At 35.6% G+C, this 25,741-nt stretch overlaps 1 protein-coding gene across 1 annotated transcript; it reads right to left on the bottom strand.

Moving 5' to 3' along the window:
- Positions 1-964: 964 nt before the first annotated feature.
- On the bottom strand, positions 965-25,121 carry LOC128227587 (N-alpha-acetyltransferase 15, NatA auxiliary subunit-like). Its single transcript, XM_052938272.1, has 22 exons — positions 24,960-25,121; positions 23,545-23,629; positions 21,282-21,386; positions 20,925-21,013; positions 20,606-20,674; positions 19,397-19,531; positions 14,748-14,895; positions 14,116-14,235; positions 13,813-13,908; positions 13,208-13,314; positions 12,513-12,585; positions 11,748-11,920; positions 11,446-11,598; positions 10,946-11,074; positions 10,559-10,708; positions 10,269-10,332; positions 8,941-9,128; positions 4,472-4,580; positions 4,172-4,270; positions 3,741-3,893; positions 3,488-3,591; positions 965-3,194 (listed from the first exon to the last, which is right to left on the bottom strand). Exons 1-22 carry the CDS (start codon positions 25,014-25,016, stop codon positions 3,024-3,026), a joined length of 2,577 nt encoding a protein of 858 aa, XP_052794232.1. The 5' UTR covers positions 25,017-25,121; the 3' UTR covers positions 965-3,023.
- Positions 25,122-25,741: the final 620 nt, after the last annotated feature.

The raw sequence follows: 25,741 nt of genomic DNA, 5'->3' as shown, positions 1-25,741 counted from the left end.
CTACGGTATTCATCAACGTCCGAGTGCTCTACGGTATTCATCAAGGTCCGAGTTCTCTACGGTATTCATCAACGTCCGAGTGCTCTACGGTATTCATCAACGTCCGAGTGCTCTACGGTATTCATCAACGTCCGAGTGCTCTACGGTATTCATCAACGTCCGAGTGCTATACGGTATTCATCAACGTCCGAGTGCTCTACGGTATTCATCAACGTCCGAGTGCTATACGGTATTCATCAACGTCCGAGTGCTCTACGGTATTCATCATCGTCCGAGTGCTATACGGTATTCATCAACGTCCCAGTGCTATACGGTATTCATCAACGTCCCAGTGCTCTACGGTATTCATCAACGTCCCAGTGCTATACGGTATACATCAACGTCCCAGTGCTATACGGTATTCATCAACGTCCCAGTGCTATTCATCAACGTCCCAGTGCTATACGGTATTCATCAACATCCCAGTGCTCTACGGTATTCATCAACGTCCCAGTGCTATACGGTATTCATCAACGTCCCAGTGCTATACGGTATTCATCAACGTCCGAGTGCTATATGGTATTCAAATCAATATATGTATTATTGCATTGAAATTCTACTTTTTCTAGTTACGTTTAATCACATCTTTAACGACATTGACGCATGAGAAGGGCTGAAACTAATGCTGTCACAACTTGTAACTTAACCCATTTGTTCTTTTTGTTTGATTTGGTTGTATGTGTATTAAATTGTATGCAATTTATTTTTAAATCTGAAAATAAATTACGCAATAAATTCTTGTTGTTTATCATCTTTTCAAAAAGGGTTGAAAAGTCTTTATTTATAAGGGGCAGAAATGTTCATGTTTTAGGAGGGGTTGAAAAGTTGTAGCCTTTTAAGAGGTTAAAAAGTCGTGGGGTTGAAGAGTCAGCCAGCCAACATAACCCCTTCCAGTTTTAGTAGGGGATACAAGTAAAACATAACAGATGTTTTGCGTTTTATTTGTTTTATGTATCAAAACAATAAATAGGTTTTCTGTAAAAGCATTACATTTATCTACAAAATAAGAGCATTCACAAAAATCTTTGTAAGAAAAACAAGGACTTATTTTCAAAGGGAGGTCAAGTTGAATTTTAGTAAATCTAATTTACAATGTAATCAACAGCTGAAAAACAAATTTAAGGAGCAATTACTGGTGAAATGTCAAGTTCATGTTGTGTAAACAATTGGGAAGTTGTAGCTTAAAGCGTAAAGTTAACAAGACCTGCGTATATAACGCCAATTGCCAGTCTGTTGTGTTATTTTTGTTATGAAAAAGGGGACTTAACTGGACAATAATTGAAGTCATTGTCATTGTCAGTGCATTCAAGGTCTCGGTTTTGATGAGTTATGGCCGAGGTTAGTGATTTTTAAGGACACGAAGGCTATCACAATACCTCGATTTTTTCCATACAAAATACTATTATAAAATACTATTTTGAAAATAGACGAGCAAATTAACAAGAGACTATGAGAAAACAAACCAATGCTTTATTTGTAATCATTAATTTTAAAACCGAAAACATGCAAAATCAGGTTAGTTTATTTATAAATATTGTTCATATGCTTTTTTTACTATGACAAGTTTTGGATATTCCAAATACAAGAGAAAAAAACATTAATGAAAGCCAAAAAAATATGTAGAAGCATCTACATCGGCTCTCTAAAATGGAATAGAATGAAGCAAAAGATGGGACCTATTGATTATTGGAATATAATAATTCAACTGCAGTTTCAAACGATTAATTAATCATTATTTAGGAGTAAATGAAAGTTTAAGATGCAAGCTACTAATGGAACCCATCATATGGTGATTATGTAGGGAAATGGTGTACAAACATGAACATGATCAGCTGCTGACACTGAACACAATGCATAGCTTCAAGGGTAGGTAGATTTGTATAAAAATCTTTGCTTCAACAGCTCATTCAACTAACCATCATACTTAAAATAGAAAACAATCAAAAACACATTCTAACCATAACATTCATGCAAAAACTCCTTCAAAATTCTCTCAGCATTTACTTTATGAACATTATGTTCAACAGCAAAATCTACAAAACTCTTGATATTAATTTTGATTCAGTCAACTACAGTTATCAATGATTTATGAGCCCTAATATAGGTATTAAAGTATCAAACACCTTTTATATCACATCTTTCTTTTAACCAAACTTTCAGAGTTCAACCTTCCCACAAGCAATGATACCAACATCAGCATCTATACTGCACCCAAATACTATAACTAAATTATTTTTAAGATTTTTATTACCGGTATTTATTAGGGAGGTCTTTCTTATGTTCCTTTCATTCGCTCATTCCACATATTTAAGAAATGCGATGGGAAAATGCTATCATTTGAACTGCAAGGAAAATACTCACTAAGTAATAGTTTGAATACAAGACCAAGAGTATTTTTTAAGACTTCAGTTTAAAATGTAGTGTAGGTGCCCACATGAAACTTGACAGATACATTAAATCATGCACCAGTAAGAGCCAGCTTAAACAATACAAAAAGCCAGCTGACCAGATATGCCACCACAATCCTGCATACATGTTTGTCGTTTACAGTAACACAGTAATTGTATAAATAATTCTTTAAAAGCAAGTAGTTTGTAATTTCTTGTCACATGTTTTTCTATTACTAAAAGGGTGCACCTAATTGTACTGTGTTCTAGTTGGTCTACATTACTTCTCTTGAGCACATTTACTAGTTACTAGAAGCATTTGTACACAACTACATGCAAAATCTTTTTGAAACATGATTATCACTAAAAAAACTCAAATTAATTCAGCTCTAAGTGTTACTTCCTGATTTCCTCAAGGTATTGCATGTACATTGCTGTAATCAGACATTTTGTGTTGCCAAGAATTAGTCACTGGATATCACATTGTCACAAACTGAGAGTCACAGAATGAAAATCCAATGAGCAAGTATTATCCATGTCCAGACCGTGCAATGTTCTTATTGTAGATGGGCGGGGCAGTACAGGGATGGTGAGGTGTTATGATGAAAGGTTGCCGTTGGTGACCACCTGGTTGGGGGCCGCTGGGGTGAGCTGGAAGGAGGGTACATGGGGGAAGAGTTCATGGCACTGCTCCTGGTACGCCCGAGCCTCCGCCTCGCACTTGCCAAAATCCCCGCGACACATGTACTCCAGCACTTCCCGACAATTCTAAAATCAGAAAAACTTCTGTACCATACATTTATAAAACATTGCTCTTAATATTACCTAGAGAGCATCAAATGCAATGTTTTTCCTGTCTAGCACGTCACATATAATACCAATAATATATACTATAAGCAGCAGAACTGCACTGACACTTAAAATATATTTTTTTAATTAATCAACATTGGTCAGTGCTTGCTGCTTTTACTCTTCAATCGCTAACAGATTCATGAGTTGTATTTCACTACTGCTAAAATCAACTGAACCATATTACATGTATGTCTGTATGCAGACAATACCTTTGGTGTGACTCCAGTGAGGTTCTTACTAACTGCTGATGCTAACTGCAGTGCCTTTGCTTGAGTAGCTGGATCTTTGTTCACCTCGTACATCATGCGCCCAGCTGTAACACACATACATAGTTACATGAACACAGCTCAGATGCGTTAAATAAACATTAGCAAAACTACTGGCAAGACCAAACAGAAGGTATCCTTAATTCATGTAAACTGTATACAGTTTCTCTTAAAGTAGCAGAATGGTATCAATTACCAGCAGCCCTGTGTAATACTGAGTTCTGGTTCCTGGTGAGAAACTGTTCGTTGAGCTGGGCCACGTCCTGGGTGTGGCATAGTTTCCCACATTCCTGGTCCAGCACTGTGATCACAGACTCCGATAGACTACCGCTCGCCTTCCGATCTGATACTGAAATAAGGAAACCAAACCTTTGAACGGTATGTTTTTAATGTCGAGATTGCAGTAGCATTTATGACTTAATTTATCATGTGGTATGCACACACTGGTTAGGGTGCCTCGTTGTAATGCAGAAAAGATGTGGCTCCACATTTGATAGTGTTTTATAATACAAACTCCTACCAGTCCCATCAATACTTCTTACTTTCAAATTCTATCTGACTTGCTTATTTAACATTTCCAATCATATTCATTGATTAGATAAAACTCTATGCTCTATGTTTACATACCTAGTTTAAGAAACCTGAGTAGAAACACATGTAGTTGAGGATTTTCTCTATCCACTTCACATCCCCGTTTTAATGATTGCAACATCAACAACAGCTTATCTGAAATAAAACACCAATACTGTGAGAAAAATCACAAGCTTATGTTTTGAGGGGCTTCAAGATTTCTTCATTATATCATGTGAAAAAGATTTCTTTGTCATTTTTTTAAGTTAAAATTTTATTTGACCCCATTTACATTATTACACAACACCTGAGAAAATATTAAATCATTTATATATCACATAAAATAGAGACACTCACCTTTTCTAGAATAAATTTCATAAGCACATATATGGGTTTCTATTCGGTCTGAAGCTAGTTGTTGTAAAGGTTTTAGGAATTTTATGGCTTCATCTAATGGGTTTTCTGGCTGTAAAACAAAATATAAAACAATATAATGCAACAGTTAAATGTTCCTGCAAAGATCAAAATAGAGTACAAGAGCACTGTAAGTCATGAGTTCAGTCAAATGGAAGCATATCTCAACAATTAAAATTGACGCAAAGTGATGAGATGGAAGAAACTATATAGTCCACATATCCATCTAGAGGTATGATACATCTACCTAACAAGCAATTAGTGAGTCCTAATTTAAATGCTCTGAATATTTTTAGTCCAATTTAAATAAAAAAACAAAAAAGAAGATGCCAGCTCAAATTTCATGCAACATCAGTATAGGTTAATCTTCATGTTTACACAAGGTTTATGATGGGTGAGTACTCCCCCTTGCATAAAATCTGAAGGATCCATTTGCTATCATCATTTGTTGTCATAAATAATTACTGGGTATAGGATGTCACATGTCTACAATTATTTTTGATAATTTATCTGTCTAGATAATAAGTAACTTTCCATTCGGAATATAAATACAGTAAAATCATATAAATACTGTAAAGTCATAAATATTCGTGGATAATTTTTTTTGATTTTGTGGGTTGGCTTAAATCCACGAATACAAGATCCCAACGAAAATTTTGACCTTTGATTCTGAAATCTGGTATCTTCTAATATTGTCTAACACCTTATTGTTTTTTCAGTTTGCAAAATACACTTAATTGACATTTAATGGCTTCATTATTTCATATCCTCAATGTGGGTGAATCCTTATGTATGACCCTTAAATTACTGATCAAGCAATAATTGACATGGCTATCTGCGCTAACTTGCATATTGTCTTGTATTGTAGTCAGTGTCATAAACTGAGTGATGTAGATGGAACATCACACCAGGTCGGTTATTTTGCAGACTGTTTAGGATTGCTGTTTCAATTATTTGTTTTCTCTCTCAAAAATATGCAATCCATCAATGAAATTGTCTTTTTTTTCCGGAAAACCATGAATTTCAAGCCCACAAATATAAATGATATCACAGTATCAGGTTTTGTCTCCCTTTATCTTCACAGAAAATACATTGGTCATTATGACATACAAAATTTACAAAAAAAAAGGTAGCAATAATTTGGCATTTATAATTTAATTTTTACAGAAAACAATTAATTTCCTCCAATAACACAACTACAATGAGCCTTCAAAAAGCCTTTTAAAACTAGACAGTAAAGACAACAAGAAACGTCGCAATGCGACGAAACCAGGTTTTTATGATTGACAGAAGAACTTCAGCCTGAGTCTGTTTTTCTATTTTTAGTAACAGTGACCTTGACCCAAGGGACCCCAAATGAAATTGATTGAAAGGTATCCATAAACTCTTCCTTTACACCAAGTTGGGTCCGGATATGTCAACCTTAACTTAAGTTGTACTATTTCAACCATTTTTAGTAACAGTGACCTTGACCTTGAATCTAGGGACCCCAAACGCAATCCCATGAAAGGTCTCCATAAACTCTTCCTTTATACATGGTTTGGTCAAGATATGTGGACCCTGACTAAAGTTATTCAGTTTCAACTGTTTTTCTATTTTTAGTAACAGTGACCTTGACCTTGACCCTAGGGACCCCAAATGCAATCCCATGAAAGTATCCAAAAACTCTTCCTATAGACCAAGTTTGGTCAAGACATGTCAACACTAACTAAAGATATTCAGTTTCAACTGTTTTTCTATTTTAAGTAACAGTGACCTTGGCCCTAGGGACCCCAAACGCAATCACATGAAAGGTAACCATTAACTCTTTCTATAGACAAAGTTTGATCAAGATATGTCAACCCTTGCTAAAGTTATTCAGTTTCAACTGTTTTTTTTCTATTTTTAGTAACAGTGACCTTGACCTTGAACCTAGGGACCCCAAATGCAATCCCATGAAAGGTGTCCATAAACTCTTCCTTTAGACCAAGTTTAGTCGAGATATATCATCCCTAACTAAAGTTATTCAGTTTCAACCTTTTTTCTATTTTTAGTAGCAGTGACCTTGACCTTGACTCTAGGGACCCCAAACACAATCCCATGAAAGGTCTCCATAAACTCTTCCTATAGACCAAGTTTGGTCAAGATATGTCTACCCTAACTAAAGTTATTCCGTTTCAACCGTTTTTTCTATTTTTAGTAACAGTGACCTTGACCCTAGGGACCCCAAACGCAATCCCATGAAAGGTAACCATAAACTCTTTCTATAGACCAAGTTTGGTCAAGATGTGTCTACCCTTACTAAAGTTATTCAGTTTCAACTGTTTTTCTATTTTAAGTAACACTTACAGTGACCATAACCTTGAACCTAGGGACCCCAAACGCAATCCCATGAAAGGTGTCCATAAACTCTTCCTTTAGACCAAGTTTAGTCAAGATATGTCATCCCTAACTAAAGTTATTCAGTTTCAACCATTTTTCTATTTTTAGTAACAGTGACCTTGACCTTGACCCTAGGGACCCCAAATGCAATCCCAAGAAAGGTCTCCATAAACTCTTCCTATAGACCAAGTTTAGTCAAGATATGTCATCCCTAACTAAAGTTATTCAGTTTCAACCGTTTTTCTATTTTTAGTAACAGTGACCTTGACCCTAAGGACCCCAAACGCAATCCCATGAAAGGTACCCATAAATTCTTTCTATAGACCAAGTTTGGTCAAGATATGTCAACCCTTACATAAGTTATTCAGTTTCATAGGTGAGTTTGACGCCGCCCGGCCGCCCGCTGGAACAACGACGTTCGTCATTCTAATAACCAGGTTTCACTATGTGAAAACCAGGTTAAAAACATGCCAGCTCCAATCTCATTCAACATCAGAATAGTTTAATCTTCATATTTGTACACAAGGTTTGTAATGGGTGAGTACTCCCCCTTGGACAAAATCTGAAGGATCCATTTGCTATCATCATTTGTTTGTAAAAGCAAGCTTACCAGCGCTGCCCAATAAAAACTTAACGTAAAAAGTACCGAAAGATAAGAACAGGAAATTAAGAAATATTTATATCAATGGAGCAACATGAGCAACATGTTTTTCTGACCAATATTTACTAAGTCTAGGCCCATAACAATTGTCACCAACAGTAAAAATCTTACGGAAATTGCAAGTGCACAACTGCCTATGCTGACTTAACATTTCTATAAAGATTCATGAGTGTAGAAGCAATATTGAAAGTACATGCAACATCATTTTTGAAGGAAGTGACAGACACAACTCCTATGCTACATAGGAGTTGTGTCTGTCACTTCCTTCAAAAATGGCTACCCTCAGATTATAAGTATCTTCCATGGCCGAGTGTGTAAGATAGGTCCATTCCGACTTGTGCGTAGGGTGTTTTGCCGCAAAAAACCCTGCGCGAGGGTCTGGATGAACCTATCTTACATGAGCGGCTATGGTAGATGCTTTTCTCCCACTTCAGTTAAACAAAATTAAGTAAAAATGTATCTCTTTAGTGCTTAGTGAAAATAAATGCGTATGGATTTGTGATAATTCGTGGTTGTCATGGATATGGGGGCAGTGATCTGGGTTATGTTAACAGTCAAATCAGTCTTTAAATAGTTCTGAGGAGAGTGAGGCATTATTTCTTGAAAGGTGTGTGAAAACTGTTTTATAGTGACATTTGAAGCGAGAAATAATTAATAAGCATTCTAAATATTGCTACAAGAGAAGGTTTCCATGGTGCTACAGACGACAGTCTTCAACAAGGGAGGTAATTACAATGTGGCGACCATTAAAAAGGAGTTCCATACGGGCATTTTATCTTCGCCCGTGGGCAAGATAAGAATTTCTAGCATGGTCAAATTATTGGATCTACTTATCTGAGGTGGGAGAAAGAAGTATCTTGGAGTATAATACTAGCCCCCAGATATAAATATTTGGGGATATTTTACGTCTAAATTTCATACGTTTTAAAACTAGACAGTAAAGACAACAAAACATAACAGCTAAAATTTCATGCAACATCAGAATAGTTTAATCTTCATATTTGTACACAAGGTTTATAATGGGTGAGTACTCCCCCTTGGACAGAATCTGAAGGATCCATTTGCTATCATCATTTGTTTTGCAATAAATTATCAAACATTGACTCAAGTAGTTGTTCTTCAACTCAAAGAATGTGTATTTCTGAATGGCTCTATGATCTTTAGGGCCATGTTTCATTTTATCTGTCTAATGACACATTATAAACTTGAAATGATTATAGGGCATTTGGATCACAATTCCCAAATTATTACCCATTTTACTTTATTTTAAACAGGCATGTATTATTTTAAATTATATATTTAAAAAAATACCCCTTGTGATCCTATCCTGGCGCATTTATCCTGCACTGACAAATACCCCCAAACAATTAACCCCTGTATCTCAACCTACCCTAGCTAGTTTATCTGGTATGAGCTCCTCTTCCTTAGGCCCATCCTGGTCGGTCTCAGCCTGTTTCTTGCTGGTATGCTCTTTCTTCTCCTGCTCCTGTTTCGCCTTCTCTTTTTCCTTCTCCAACTTCTTCTGCTGCTTACGTTGCTTGTTTCTCAACTTCTTCAGCTCACTCGGAGTCATTTGTTCTGGGGGTGGAGATCAATACATTGTATAAGACTACATGTGACAAGGGCTTTCAATGTAAAGTGCATAATGGCTCAATGGCATATTATTCACTCTCTTTCAGAGCATTGCATAGATTGAGTGACCAAGGTATTGGAAACAAGAGGCCCTAAACAGACATTGAAATTAGACTATCGGATGAACAAGCCCGAATTCTTATACTTTTGCATGGCATCAAATTTTTGAACAAGCCCTGCTATATAAAATTCAGGTTATGAGCAAGCCCGAAATATATTTTACCAGTGCAGGGATTGTGGGCTTGTGTCAATTTCGACCACTGCCTAAATGGCATATGCTCTAATGGCATGGCTTGTTTCATGTTTTATATCGAGAGTATTGTTGTATCGCTAAGTAATAGGCAACAAACTGATAGATCAATTTCAAACCACTCATTTTAGTTGATGGGCCCCTCCATTTAAGTCTTGCAACATCTTACGTGCAATGTGAATATGGAGGCTCTCATAATCCAGTCATGCATGGGCAGATCTGGCTGTCTCACAACTGTCCAAGTTCGGTGAAAATTAGATAAGAAATTCTGTTCACAAGCTTAATTATAGAAATTATGTCAATTTCAGGAGGCCATAACCCAGTCATTCAAAGCATGATTAAGTCAATATCTAACTACTGTATAATTATGTTTAGGAAAACATAGGGTAATAAATGGATTACTCATAAAACCCCCAATCAATCACGTTTAACAAAGGCAAGGGAGAGTAAAACATAAAAGAAAACACACTTTCCGAGTGCATGTTGTCTCTCTTAGACTGTAATTTTAACTTGGCTACAATAGCAATTTCCATCCAGTCATGTGCAGTTCTGGTTGATTTACAAAAGGAACCAAGCTCTAACAGATATCTAACTACTGTATAAGTTTGATTAAGATACAATCAAAACAAAAGAATAATATGTTAAAAAGCAATTGTTTTCAGATGCAGGCATACACGGACAACGAACACTGTGCCATCACCTCTGGCCAGTAGAACTGAAGACAACACTACCAACAAATAGATATCTAGTTTTCCATTTAATAATAAAATTTAGTTCCACTTGCACTTGTATTTTGTTCAAGACAAAGAATTATATTCCAACAGTAAGACTCTCACCTGCATCTACCATATTGTCTTTATCACTGTCTGACATTGGATAGTCATGTAAATGCAAGTATATCTGAAAATATACATTAGGATATAAAAACAACTAAAATAACATTTCTTGAACTATATCCTGCATATAGAAGTATTCAAATTATAATATGTTTCAAATTTTGGAACGCGTATCCTGAGGGGGATATTTCAACTCAAAAGGGAGGTTAGGTGAATGGGAAATAAATTTAGCCCAAATAAGTCCGGAAAGAGTGCCCTGTTAACAGAAAGAGTAAACTAAGTGTACATACCTCTATTGCAATTTTAGCTGCCTTGAAATAGAATTTGTGTCTTCTGAGAACATCTTCCAATCTCAGCAGCCCTACATACGCCCGTAAAGTCATCTTTCGCATGCAGTATGTATGGAAGTCAAACTGATCCTCAATGATTTCTGTGAAATGCTGAAATGTAATTTTATGTTCACATTAGGGACACGAAAAATTGAATACTTATGCATGTGAAAACTATTTCAAATTGGAAGAAATGTTTCACAGCATTAACAGTTCAATTGAAATCACATATGTCAAGATTGATATTCTTAGCTTGTAGCGTTAAATGTATGTATTTAGATATGTAATACTGTGGAACAAATAACTTTGATATTAATATAATATGTGTTTACAAAATTAGATTCTTACCCTATCAATTTCATGGCATTTCTTAAGTGCCTCTCCCCACTTGCCGAGGCACTGGTAGGCGGCGGCACACTCCGTCTGGAACCACATACACTGCATCTCGTTCAGGTTGTCAACCGCTGATACACCTTCCTGGAAATAAATTGATGTAATAACATGACAAATGAAACCAAGAGTGCCACAGAGTCAACACCAATGCTCGTCTGTTTTCATTTACAAGTGTGTATTGTACATGACAACCTGTGTACAAAGTTTCGTTTAAATATCTTGAACTGTTATTGAGTCATGACCAAGACTAAAGTATTTGCCACTGACAACAGCAATGCTATGACAATACCGCAACCCTTTTTCTTCGAAGAACGGATGAGCAAATAATATAATGCCTTTCTGATATTAGAAAATGGTCAAATAGTATCTTGATTTATGACTGATTACAGAACAAACAGCTTTAAACAAGTTTATACATGCAGTTTGCATTAAGTTGGCATTTTTGAAAGCCTTACTCTAGTGAACTTTGAGCACATGTCTGCAGCCTCCTGTAAAAGGTTTGCCCGGAGCATGTACTTGGCACATTTTGAGTTGATATAGCGGTCAGCAGTGTCCAGGGATTGAGCCTCATCCATAAGCCGATATGCTTCCTCATTATCACCTGCATGCTGAAATATATGCAACACACTTTTACATATTGACAATTCCAGCCACTGCATATGCATTTAAATACCACCTAATCAATTGTTTACAAATTTTATGATAACAGGAATTATTATTTATTTTTTAGTGATCATGTCTCTCTTCGACCTCCTACCTTGTACAGTTTGGCCTTGAGCACGTAGAGCTCTATAAGGAGGGGTGTGTGTTGGATGGCAAGGTCAATGTAATGGAAGGCCAGTCGGGAGTTACCCAGCCAGTCATAGTGTTGGGACAGAAAGTAGTACACCCACAGCAAGGCCGTTGGAGGTTCCAATTCGCAATCCTCATCTGCAAAGAGGAAGCTCAAATTGTCTTCAGTCACCAAAATCATACTTTGGATGAATAAGCCCAAATTCTTGGGCCTAAAAAACAAGGTTTGTTCCAGATGACCTTGCGGACAGCAACCAGAATTTGCATAATAAAGGGGCAAAAATGATATAATATGCAAGATAGAGTTATTTTACTTGATTAATTAAGAAGGTTGAATGGTTGGGAGCCTGTGTATAAAGTTTCAATGCAACACATGTCGTATTCGCTGAGGTATTGACTTAAAAAGTGATTACATGCAAATCCTTAACCATAATTTCTAAGTCAAATAATAAAGGCCCATAATTTGAATTATATTCAAAAAAAGTGTTATCTAACTTCATTTATTTAGAAGATTAGTTGGGAATAAATATCCAAAGTTTCAATGCAATAAATGATGTATTTACTGAGATAAATACTTAAAGGTGCTTACATGCAAAAGCTTAACTAAGGTATGACGCCAACGCCAGGGTGAGTAGTATAGCTCTCCTTAGTCTTCGCTTAGTCAAGCTAAAAATACTCAAGGAAATAAAGCTCAATTTGTAAATGCAAATTGATAGCTGCCACTACTTACCGGATTTGCTAAATAGTTCATGTTCTTTTAAGCTCTCTACATATCCTAGACACAGTTCCTCTATAACAGCAACCTGCAAGCATAAGACAATCAATGTTTATCTACTTATAGCATTGTAGAAAAAAATTGACAGAAAGAACATTGTTTGGGTGAAAATGTGATATATAAGCCTAACAGTCCATTCAAAAAGTAATTTCAACACTGTAATTTTTGATGTTCTGTAATACAGTCTGCAAAGCAGAATATGAATTGTTTTTGCAGGACCAAACAATTTTGTATTTAAGTCATTTTACAATAACACTTAGTATACATATATATATTAATTTAAGTACATAGTTACATGTATTCATAGCAATATTCAATTTGCGAGAGTATTAACCTAACCTCTCCATTTTTTCCCGGCTACAGCTGAGGTCCGCCAGACTTTTATACAGACCGATCTCATTAACAGATTGACAATTGACATGACGCTAAATCCGATGCAGACCATCCTTGATTATATCCTTCTTAACAAAAGCATACATATGCTTGTACAGGGTTATCATTTACTACTAAATATCTACATTTGTTTATCAATTACGAATATTTATATTATTAAAGGTGGTTTGGCATCATGTGAACTAAAATTATCTGGAGGTTAATAAAAACTTGTCTAATTTCTGACTATGACCAATGCAAGCCTGCTATTAACTTACCCTTTCTGGGTCTTTGTAAAGAGTCTTGATGTTGATGAACAAAGGAGGAACTCCTTTATGAAGTCCGTTTCTCAGGAACTTATCGATCAACTGTCGAAACAAATCCCCTAAAATACATATCAACCGTATTGCATTAAAATCCATTTGCTGTATAACATGACTTTTTTGCAACGAACATTTTTTTTTTTTTTTATTTTATAAAAGATCCAAGCTGCCCTTATTTCTACTAGTGGTAAACAAATCTTATTCTGAGAAATATTCTGAGTTTCATGAAGATTGAATAAACGCTGATGAACAAGTGAAAAAAAAAGATGAACAAGTGAAAAAAAAAGATGAACAAGTGAAAAAAAAAGAAGAAACAAAGTCTAAATAAATTTGTCTTAAAATTTGACCTAGTGACCTAGTTTTAGCCTAGATATGACATATATTCACACTGGTCTTAATATTCTGACCAAGTTTTATGAAGATTGGAAAACTGTTGTTTTTATGATACTGGGATACTTTATTGTCTATGGAACTAATGAATTTAATTTGAGTTACAACACTTGTATATGAACTGTTTCAATCAGTTTCACCATGTCAGTTAAAGCTACATGCACATTTACCTGTGACAAATGAGAGTGGGATTCGTTTTGGCGTTGATGCCCGCGGAAATCTGCTCTGTGCATCTGTGTAGATCTTGTACCGCACCCCTTCATTTTCTGAAATACATCAGTCACATCAGAATTTATAATGAAGGCCATTTATGAAGCCTTTTGCAAATAAAACAGTGACTCTTTTTTACTAACCTTCGATTATTCATAATATTTTATGTACCTCTTAATACATTTGTACAACAAAAGGTTAACCATCATAATTATTAATAAGGATATTTACATAAAACAAAACTTAAGAACATTGGTACACACCTGGTTTAAGGGAGTTTTCCAGGCCACGGTAGAAGGCCCAGTTCTCCGGATTTCTGTTGACGAGTTCTGTGTATACAGTCACAGATTCCTCCGTCCGACCCAACTCAAAAAGGATCTCGCCTGGATGAACATACACAAACCAGTACAATCACTAGAAATACAATATTACATTTATATAATTGGGTCTATAGCAGACGTTTTCGCATCAATTTCATATATGTCAAGTTAGTATACTTATATATGATCTCAACATCAGTATAGATTAATCTTCATGTTTACACAAGGTTTATGATGGGTGAGTACTCCCCCTTGCATAAAGTCTGAAGGATCCATTTGCTATCATCATTTGTAGTCATAAATTATCATAAGATCTCACATGTCTACAATTCCTTTGGATTATAGGCATGTCTAGAAAAGTAAAGAACTTTCCATTCAGAACAGAAATATCAGGTTTTGTCTTTCTTCAACTTCAAAGAAAGTACTTTTACATTGGTCATTATGACATACAAACTCTTTTAACTAATAAAAGGCAGAAATAATTTAGTATTTCTACTTTAATTTTAACAGAAAACAATTCATTTCTTTAAGAACGCAATTACAACTTCAGAACTCTTTCATCAGCACATTCCTACCTCTGGTCTCCAACAGCGCCTGTTTGTCGACTATCTGTGTCTCATACTTGGCAAGGTGAGCCAACGCATCCTCACGCTTTCCAGACTCTCGTATGACCAGATTCTGGTAGAGCAGCAACTCGCTGTGCTCATAGTCAAACTGCTTTGGCTGAAGAGAGAACACACATGGTTCACGCAATAACTCAACAATTACTAGTGCCTGAGTTATGTGCCTTGCTGCACATGTATGTTAATGTCTCTGGCAACATTTGTATCATACTTAATTTTAAAGTCACAGTTTTCAATTTATGGCCAAGGTTTTATGTTTTTGCACACCACAACACATGACATCAAGGCTTTTACAATACCCCATTGTTTTCATCATTAGACATTTCATTTTCTGGACAGTATGCAGAAGGTTAAAGCAGTCAATGCCGTCGGACATGTCAGGTAATTTTCGGTGATGACCGGCTGAAATTTCTGTTTTTGTCGGACACAATGTCCGACGAAAATATTTCCAGTGAAAAAAAATGCAGTGAAAAGAAATCAAAATCGGACATTTATTGTCAGGAAATTTTAAACGTCCTGATGAAAAAAGACTCTTTTATTTCAGTGAGATTTGCATTTTACCTATTTTTTTCACTCTGACACAACGTTTACGTTTGCGATAAAGCTAGCTCTGTTTAAATTCCGCTCACATTCGGTTTTGACTAGCTCAGCATGAAAGCGAGAGCGTCGCTGTATTTCGTTGGTTCACCGACATTTTCTTAGCCAATCGTTATTTTTATTACATATACGTTCCGCTCTGTTTGTCCTAGTCAAAAACACCGAGGTCACGTCAAGCGAAGTAAAAGGTTGTATTTTTCGAACTTTTATTAGTCATTTTATAGTGTGTTTGTGTTGATTTTTATTAATAAGCAAGTATTTTTTTGTCATTAGCTTGTGTTATTTACTGAATTAAAAGGATCTTAATAGAAACAATCATGTTTTAGACGCAAGTGACAATTTCTCCAGACAAACTTTTTGACAGTTCTGTAAGAATTATATTTTAGTATTTTCTCAAACTACGATTACAATTAATCATTCCAGATGATTTTTTTAAAATATTCTAAAGATGCTCAGCCAGGGCGTAAATTGCAAATTTTATCTGCAGAGCAAAAGAAAAGACCCCCCTGTAGACAGAAAGTTTGTTTCATCATGGAAAGAAGGCAGGCCATGACAGATCTGTTGGAGGATTTATTTGTACACAAGGTTTATAATGGGCGAGTACTCCCCCTTGGACAAAATCTGAAGGATCCATTTGCTATCATCATTTGTTTGTAAAAGCTGGCTTTACAGCCCTGTTCTATAAAAAAAGGTCAAAAGTAATATCATTTTTGATAAAATAGTAGGAAAAGTTTAAGTTTCTTTCACAACAAGAATATGAAAGTAAGGAATGTTTTCATCAATGGCGCAACATGAGCCACATTTTTTTTCAGACCAATATATACTTAGTCTAGGGCCATAACAATTGTCACCAACAGTAAAAATTTAATAGAAATTGCAAGTGCACAACTGCCTATGCTGACTTAACATTTCTATATTTTTTGATGAGTATAGGTGCAACACTTTGTAAGGTACATGCAACAACATTATTCAAGGATGTGACAGACACAACTCCTATGTAGCCCTCAGATACAGGGCTCTCGCGAGGGGGCGACTTGGGCGAAGTGGTCGCCTAAAATTCCCAGACTTCGCTCATTTGTATCATCAAAGCAACATTGACTTTGCCGAAAAAATTAGCACATTGTAAATCTGTCAATCAGCGAGTATTTGGCCACTGTCCCATTAGTCAAAACACCGCAATTAGCCATTCATAAAATTAGGTAATCTCCTAATCCGATAATTGTGCCGTGTCATCCAATTACCAAAACATCGCCAGTAGGCGGAGCTATTGATGGTCAACCAATCAGAATGTACATTGAGAAGTCCCTGATCAAATGATATAAGTTCGTTTTAATCAGATTGAAAAAGGCGACATAATTATGAAAAATATTGTCAAGCATTAACGAAGTTAAAAAGTAATTGATATATGTATTGAACAAACAATGCAAGACATTTTAAACATTGTTGCTTTTGAAGCAGACGGTCATAGCCATCTCGGGCCATCGGCAAGGTGGCGCTAAGAAAATCAATAACATGACGTATCGACGAATATTTGATTGGTTTTAGTGACATGTTAAAATGAAATGATAAAAAATGATTTGTAAATACAAAAATATCTTCTTTTTATTTATATTAGTGTTTACTTACTGTATTTTTCTCCTGTTTATGACTTTAAAAAATCGGCGAGATCGCCAATTTGTCAGAACAATTTTCCGAGTTAATTTCTCAACCTCCCATTATGTATTGGTGAAATTTTCATCAAGAACAGTGATTTAAATGTCATTTGATTCTTAAATGTCAGCATATTGAATATTATTTAGCCAGCGACAAATATATAACAGCATAGCTGAATGTGACATTCGTACCCATCCCGAACGTACCAAAATAAGATTCGTCCCCCTACTATATTGACAGTTCATTTTTAAGGTCATTTTGATTGTTTCAAATCCTTAGCTGTCTTGGATTTTGATTCATTTTAGATGCTATTTGGAGATAAACTATGTGACATTGACAAATACACTTTTGCTGAGCCAAAAATTATACATTATTTGTGAACATTTTAGATAGTTATAGCAATTAATTTGAATGTGAATATAAACTTAGTGTGTGTTATGGCATAGTTTTTGTAGCAAGTGTTACGAAAAGTATCACTTCCCCCTAAAGTCTCCCCACTTCTCCCTAAATTGACTGAAGGGAGTAGTCACTTCTCCCAAAAATTTCAGCCTAGTGAGAGCCCTGAGATAGAATCTTTGAGTATAATACTAGCCCCCAGATATATCCCATCTGGGGATATAATACGTCTATCTAACAAGGAACTAACGAGCCTTAAATTCATACGTATGACTGATCCGTTTTAAAACTAGACAGTTAAGACAACAAAACATACCAGCTAAAATCTCATGCAACATCAGAATAGTTTAATCTTCATATTTGTACACAAGGTTTATAATGGGTGAGTACTCCCCCTTGGACAAAATCTGAAGGATCCATTTGCTATCATCATTTGTTTGTAAAAGCAGGCTTTACAGCCCTACTCCATAAACATGTACCTTAAAAATATCTTTTTGACAAAATAGCAGAAAAGACATTTTTTCCAACAATGGAAAAAAAGAGAAGAATATTTCCTTATAATTTTGAATTTTAACATTCAATGTTAAATGTCTGAGACCTACAATAGCAAAACTTTGATGAAACTAAGCTTAGTACGACAGTTAAGTTGTTGAAATATTAATGGCAATCAAGAAAAGTTGACAGCTCGGATTGTTTAAATTGACTGAAAAAATAACATTGTGACCTTACTAGATCATCAGTGAAACAAGTTACAAGAAATTGATCACTAACCTATAAATCAGCTATTTTGATTAAATGTGGGATAAAGTAGGGCCTAAAATTGTAAGAACAAGAGCTGTCACAGTATGTGACGAATGCCCCCGAATGTGACATTGACCTACGAACAAGGTCAGTACATGAAAAGTTGATCTTGCCTTTACGTGTCAAATACATATGGCAAGTTATTTTAAATTGCCTCTGAACATAAAAAAATACCACCCATACTTGACAACCTACACTGTTATGTCCTTATATTCAGAATTCCCTTGTGAATAAACACTTAGTGTACCTTTCACCTTAGAGGTAGGGACATGGGTCTTGCACACGACACGCCGTCTTCGTATGTGGAACACATGTAGCAAGTTATTTTAAAATCTGTCCATACAAGAGAAAGTTACAGCCCAGACACGACAACCTATACTCTATGTCCTTGTATGCAGCACTCCATTGTGAATAAACACTAAGTGTGACCTTGACCTTTGAGGTAGGGACACGGGTCTTGCACGCGGCACGTCGTCTTGGTATGTGGAACACGTGTGGCAAGTTAATTTAAAATCTGTCCATACAAGGGAAATATACAGCCCGGACACGACAACCTATACTCTATGTCCTTATATGCAGCACTCCATTGTGAATAAACACTATGTGTGACCTTGACCTTTGAGGCAGGGACACGGGTCTTGCACGCGACACGTCGTCTTGGTATGTGGTACACATGTGGCAAGTTTTTTTAAAATCTGTCCATACAAGAGAAAGTTACAGCCCGGACACGACAACCTATACTCTATGTCCTTATATGCAGCACTCCATTGTGAATAAATACTAAGTGTGACCTTGACCTTTGAGGTAGGGACACGAGTCTTGCAAGCCACACGTCATCTTGATATGTGGAACACATGTGGCAAGTTATTTTAAAATCTGTCCATACAAGGGAAAGTTACAGAGCCGGACGGACGGTGCGATTTTAATATGCCCACCTTCGGGGCATAAAAATGCAGGTAAGCTGGAAAGCAGTCGTCAAAGTCAGACTATTAATTTATACACTAGCATCAACTTTTTTCTACAAACCCCGCCTTGTAAAATCCAGCATTTGAGAAAGCCTGGAAAGCATATAACTGTTACCAGTGCAGTCCTACAACATAAACATAAAAATAAATTCTCAAACTTAAACGTAAGGAGTTGCTTTTTATACTAACAGTTTGAGTATTTCTGAAAGCCTCTATGATCTTCAGTGCCATGTCATACTCTTTTAGCAGGTGGAAGGACATGGCATAACCAATCCAGGAAGCTCTCTGGCCGGGACGCAGCACCAACAGCTGATATCGCGTCTCCTGCAAACAAGTGTACTATTGATACAATACTATTACATGGAAAACAAATCAAGGTCTTTGTTGAAACTGTCATCAGTAATGGATATAGCTTCTATAAATTAATTTCTTATTCTTGAATATCAATTATGGTATACATAAACGTTACTAATACGGAATCATCAACAAACACTACTTAATTACCAAACATGTGCACTAAAAGTGTGTTACTGTGAAATCATTAATGTTCGTGGGCATGAAATTTCGTGGTTTGCCGAAAAAAAACAATTTCGTGGGTACTTGAATTCGTGGATTTTCATTTTTGAAAAAAAAAATCGAAGATGCGATCGTCCTAGATCGTCTGCATAATATCCACGCGCTGGCCCGTGATTTCCATCTTCTACGTCACTCGGTTTATCACACTCGCTAATGTGGTACGACATGCCAATTAGTGCATATACCCATGTCACTTATCGATTTAATTGGGAATAAAGGTAATAAAAGAAGATGTACCCTGATCATAAATACAGATAGGGGAAGCCTTTGAATGCCAATTAAGAATTTTGCAAACTGTGAAAACACCGAAAAGGTGCGTATATTGTCACGTTCGGTGCTTAGTAACCTTCAATGTACTAGTAATCGATTAATTATTTCATTAAATAAAAAAATCGAGTACAGACACTCATCACGAACATCTTGTAAACTTTGAGATTTTCATTAAAGGCACACGTTTAAACACGTGCTTATAACTGTCATTTGCTGCATAAAACACATTTAATTGATTTGGTTCATTATTTGTTAAAGGCAGTTATAATATATTAACAGAATAATGATCGTAAGTTATACAGTGAGACAGGTTTTAACACTATATACTGCGACCTCTGTAAGTAATATACTAGAGTATGTACGAAACAAGGCAATTGAAAAAGTGAATAAAGGGTTTATATTTCGTGGGATCTTGAATTCGTGGATCACCCAACCCACGAAAACCACGAACATTAATGCCCCACGAACATTAATGATTTCACAGTACTTGATTTCTATTAAAAATAATACACATGAGCAATGTCTTCCTATCCTACAAGCTTGATAACATACCTTATAGCCTTCTAGGTCCCGCATTTGTATTTGCAGCAACGACAAATCCCTCAGAATCTGGAGATTGTCCTAAAAACAGTAAACCTTGGATGTAGCTCTCAAATTACAGGTCATTAGAAATATCTTAATAAAATAAAAGGTCAAGTCAGAATCTTATCTTTTGCATCAGTGACAAATTTCTTCATATTTGTACAAGGTTTACAGTGGGTGAGTACTCCCCCTTGGCCAAACTCTGAAGGATCCATTTGCTATCATCATTTGCATAAAAAGATACCAAATTAAATTGATATTGTTATACGTTTAACCAACAAAGCTCTACCTTATCCCATTTAAGGGCATTTCTGTAACACTTGATGGCCTCATCATACTTCCGATCTGATCTTTGAAGAAGACCATACACATGCCAACCTTTAAATATGTTAAGGATTCTATGACCTGTAAATGTAATATTGGGAACGCCCTAAGTTTAGTTTAAGGTGGTAGAATACTGCCAAAATAAAATGCAGATTGAAACTTATTCTTAATCAATTCTAGGAAGTACATAGCTGAAACTCCAGTTAAATGAATGTTTATATTAAAAAAAGAAAGTTTTCTTCAGAAAGCATTGTTTCATATAGATTCATGAATTTCAAACGGAAAGTATAGTGTCATTTTAGAGTTTCATTTTAAAGGATACAGACATGGCTCTTTAAATCATTACGCAGGCCTCTGCGCACATATTCATAGGCTTCCTCCTTTCGTCCAAGGCAGTTCAGTGTAAGCCCCTTCATTGACAGAGTTTCTGGAAGAAAACAAAGATTAAAGTAATTAGTATCTTCCATCTTTTAAAACAAATTGCAAGGACAAAACAAATATTAGTCTGGCATTTTTCAGCTCTTGTTAGATTGGTTCAGAAGATGCTTGTTGTAGGATTATGCAGACATATCATATCCCAGCGGGGGAAAAAATCCCCTGGGAATCTGTTCCATTCCTCAGAATCCTAGCAGGGGACAAATATCTCCCTGATTTACAAAAAAAACCCACACAAAATAACAAAATGTTTTTTAATTTACGAAAATTTTAAAAAGGGGTTGAAATTTAACAGCATTTTTACATACATGTACATAGCCATCTTTTGGAAAACTACGAAGTGAAACCAGTCTGTGAGTGAAATTGAATGTAAACAAACACCTCCATGCTGTAATATTTATTTCATTCTCCATTAGTCTGAAAGTCATCATTTCTGATAGTAAGTGACTTTGGAGGAAAGTAAGCCAATTAAATTGTCTTTAATATATATTTTTCATGTGACATATTTTGTTCTGAATGTGAATTACAGTTAACAGTATTTGCACCGTGTTTCAAACCTAAATAAAATACTTCTTGATGTACAAAAAGGTAAAATTTGTGTGCACAATAGCAATATGTTCATTGATCAAAATCCACTAGTCTAATGTCAAAATCCCCTGGAATTCGGAACAAAAATGTCCAAAATCCCCTAAAATGGTCCCCAGAAATTTGGCAAGTATGACATAATGAGAATGTAATTAGAGCTATTGAAAATGTAGCAAATAGAGAGCTGTGACAGCAATGTGACAAATGCCCCCAATTTGGCCTTGTCAGAGCAACAGTCAATTGACCTTTAAATGTAACCTTGACCTTAATGGTGGGAGCATGAACTCTATGCACAACACACCAACTCATGCTTCTGTACATTTATGTAAAATTTTGCCAAAATTTGAATAAATTTAGCTACAGCTGAGACACAATAGTAATGGAAGGACAGTGCAACTACTATTAGTTATTTATGCCACCTTTAAACCAATAAATTTAGAATGGTACTAATTAAAACCTGGTTTTATGTTTTCTAGCTCAGGCTTATTCCTCAGCCAACAGGATTCACACTTACCATTTAGAACATCAACAAAAATTCAATTAAGCAGATTAAAACCACATTTTTCAATTTAGACATTAATTGGTTTTAGTAAGTGGGTCATTTAGAAACAGGCTGTACCAAGCCTGCCAAGATGACCCAGACACGTAAACAATTTATTTTTATTGTTAAAAGGGACTAGACACCAGATGATACTATTGCAAGAAAGAAAGAAAATTGTCCAAAACTTGAAAATTGATATTGTTGTGCACAACGCATTGAATTTTTCTTACTGATGTTTCACATCTCTTAAGTCACGTGTATATTTCGCAGTCTTTACATATTTTTTTTCCAATTCGAAATTTACTGGGTTTGTCTACCATTAAATCCCAGTAAATTTAATAATAGCGTCGGTATATGCATTTGTACTAACCATGTGACATTCACATGCTAAATATACACACAATAAACTGGGAAACTGTTATTCACTATATTCAAACAGCTCAACTCATATGAGACAAAGATAAAATATTACTTTAATAATGTAAAATGAGCTATTATCAGCCTCATACTAGCTTGTATTGACAATTCTAAGCTTGTTTTGAGGAAATATTGTATTTGCCAATTTTAGGACCATTGTTGTCCTTTTTATGGTTGAACCGACATTTATTGCTTAAATTTATATACACAAAATCTGTAATTATTTATCTATTTAAAAAACATTCCTAATGGTACTTATGCACCAGTCAATTGTAACCACGGCCTCCCAGGTCTGGGGAATAGCGGGGACTTTGACTTTCGGTCCAGCCAACCCCGGCTAAAATCAGCCAACCCCGGCTAAAATCCCCACCCTGCGAGGACGAACAGATGGTAAAATCGGTCTTTGCGCCAAAAATAGCGGGGAATGGTCCTTACCTAGGGTCCCTGGGGTGAGAGAGCATTTGGTGGGGATTTTACTTGCAGTTCTTCCCAGTAGAGCGGGGATTTTACCCGGGCTTGGCTGGACCGAAATTCAAAGTCCCCACTATTCCCCAGACCTGGGGGCGCCATGTTACAAATGACTGGTGCATTAAACAGTAGTTATTACCTCCATGCTCAGCAAACTTCGGATTAGTCAATATCTGCTTGGAAAATTTCAGCCCATTTCTGTACTGCTTTTGTTCATAGCATTTCTGAAAAGCCAAAAAAAGGTTTTAACATTTAACAGACCAGATGTATTAAACCAAGCTTTAGTAACATATTGTACATAATATTATGCTGTTCAATGCACAGGCATCTGGATCATTGTTTGTCACTTAAATGTTGTTTAAAACCATTTTGGGTACATACAATGAGATAAACAACACATCTGAAGATATTTAGTGTCTTTTAAGTGACAAACAATGATCCAGATGCCTGTGGTTCAATGTACATTCTAGTATTTACTTCGTAAAAGTTTCATCTTTATATATCGTTTCATTTTGCCCAATAAACACAAAATAGATCAGAGATGTTAGTTCTGGCTTCCATAACTTTAATGTTGATATTAATTTTTTTGATGTTTACAACACATTAAAGTTATGGCGTAACCCCCATAGTAAAGTCAACCAGAATCAATTGAGTGTGATGATGCAATGCAATCACATGACCATGATGACGTCGATGGATTCTATTTATAGCATCGGATTCACATTGTTCATTTAGTTGAATCCAATTGCAGTAAGGCTGTAAATACCTTTTGATAAGTAAAAACAATTTATTTATTCCAAATTTGTTATGTTATTTATTAATTATTCGAAATAGAAAGAATAACAGCAAAATAAACACTAGGTCACATGGGTATTTTCTGAAAATCTTGGTGTCACGTGATTAAATTTGAACACAACTATGACCTAGATAAGGAATCCTTGTAATAGGATTTATTAAAATGCTAAATCAACTATCTTTAAAGCGTTTTTTGGTTTTTAAAATGAGTTTGTGAACTACATTTTACTTCATTAACCTAAGGATACAGCTATTTTGTCTGTACAATGCATACAAGTGAAATAACAGCGTGACATAAAAATGTCACGAATTCTGGTAGGGTTTGGATACGGCGTTCTCTTCAGCGAACACATCCAAAAAGGTAATATATAACGTGTTCGCTGAAGTTCTTTAGCTACAGAGATGTTTGAAACGGAGTACACTCAAATTGAAATTGTTCGCATAAAATCCAAATGTTTCAATTTTGATTGGTTCTGTATGACAATCTGTGAATTGTGGCATTAAACTTCTTGAAATGGTGACCTACAAATTAGTGGATGGGGAAATGTCAGAATACACAATATTATCGGACATATAATTTATATTGATCACTGAGCCTTTTCTATGTTATTAAGGGTTGTAGAAATAGACTGAACACGTTGACATAAATAACACCAAGCAACTATTAATTAATACTGTCCAAACCGAAAGCAAGGTATTTCGACTTAGTGACAAGAGTTTGCAACAAATCAATTGTGATTACTGTCACACATGTCTTACCAATATTCGTTTGAAAAGGGCATTTTCTTTCGGGGGCAAAGGATTGTTTGTCGGCATAGTTATTTTTGTTCCTGGTGACGCCTGTCACCTCTACGAGGCTATTTTCTGCAAAAACCTCGTGTAATTTCCAAGATGGAGATGATGTATTAGAAATCGCGCTGAGATATCGCAAACTCTCGAACCAGTATTTTTTAGAATTATAGTCTATCAATTGATTTATATATCATAACAAGGCAAACAACATGTTTTAATGAACCAATAGAAATAAATTATAATAAATTTTGAGGGTAAGGTTGCCCAAAATTTAGTTTCAATTTTATAAAACTCCACGCAGCGGTTATTTCCCTTTGCCTTATGGTAACAGATCATTTTTTTCTAAAATATTTTATCAAACAGCAGGAAAGTTATGCACAAGAATACGAATATGTTTAATACCCCGATTGATGTATATAAAAAAAAATATTTATCTATTTTATTTATTCATTTATTTATTTATTTTATTTTTATTATTATTATTATTTTTTTTTTTTTTTTTTTTGGGGGGGGGGGGTCATTTATAGAAGCTGACTAGGCCTTTAAGCCTTCTATAAGTGACACCACCCAAAGTCTGTATACAGTATACAACCTCTGTGTATTGATCTCAATCTACTTGCCTTGATCCCTCTTATCAGATCTCCGATCTGAGTATTCTGATGTGCAGTTTGGGGGGTTTTATTATAGAAATGGACCCTAAATGGCCATGAGCACAGCAGGGGATTAGCATGCCAAACATTCCTTAAACT

This window comes from Mya arenaria, chromosome 3 (genome assembly GCF_026914265.1).
Source record: "Mya arenaria isolate MELC-2E11 chromosome 3, ASM2691426v1".
Lineage (NCBI taxonomy): Eukaryota > Metazoa > Mollusca > Bivalvia > Myida > Myidae > Mya > Mya arenaria.
Note: the sequence above shows the minus strand (reverse complement) of the source record. Positions and strands in the feature narration are given on the sequence as shown.

Excerpts from the sequence above, each read along its gene's own strand:
- LOC128227587 (XM_052938272.1), bottom strand. The coding sequence starts at position 25,016 with ATGCCGACAAACAATCCTTTGCCCCCGAAAGAAAATGCCCTTTTCAAA. Across the intron at positions 20,675-20,924 it reads ATGCCCTTAAATGGGATAAG|GACAATCTCCAGATTCTGAG; the intron begins GTAGAGCTTTGT and ends TACTGTTTTTAG. Across the intron at positions 12,586-13,207 it reads TTTACAAAGACCCAGAAAGG|GTTGCTGTTATAGAGGAACT; the intron begins GTAAGTTAATAG and ends TTATGCTTGCAG.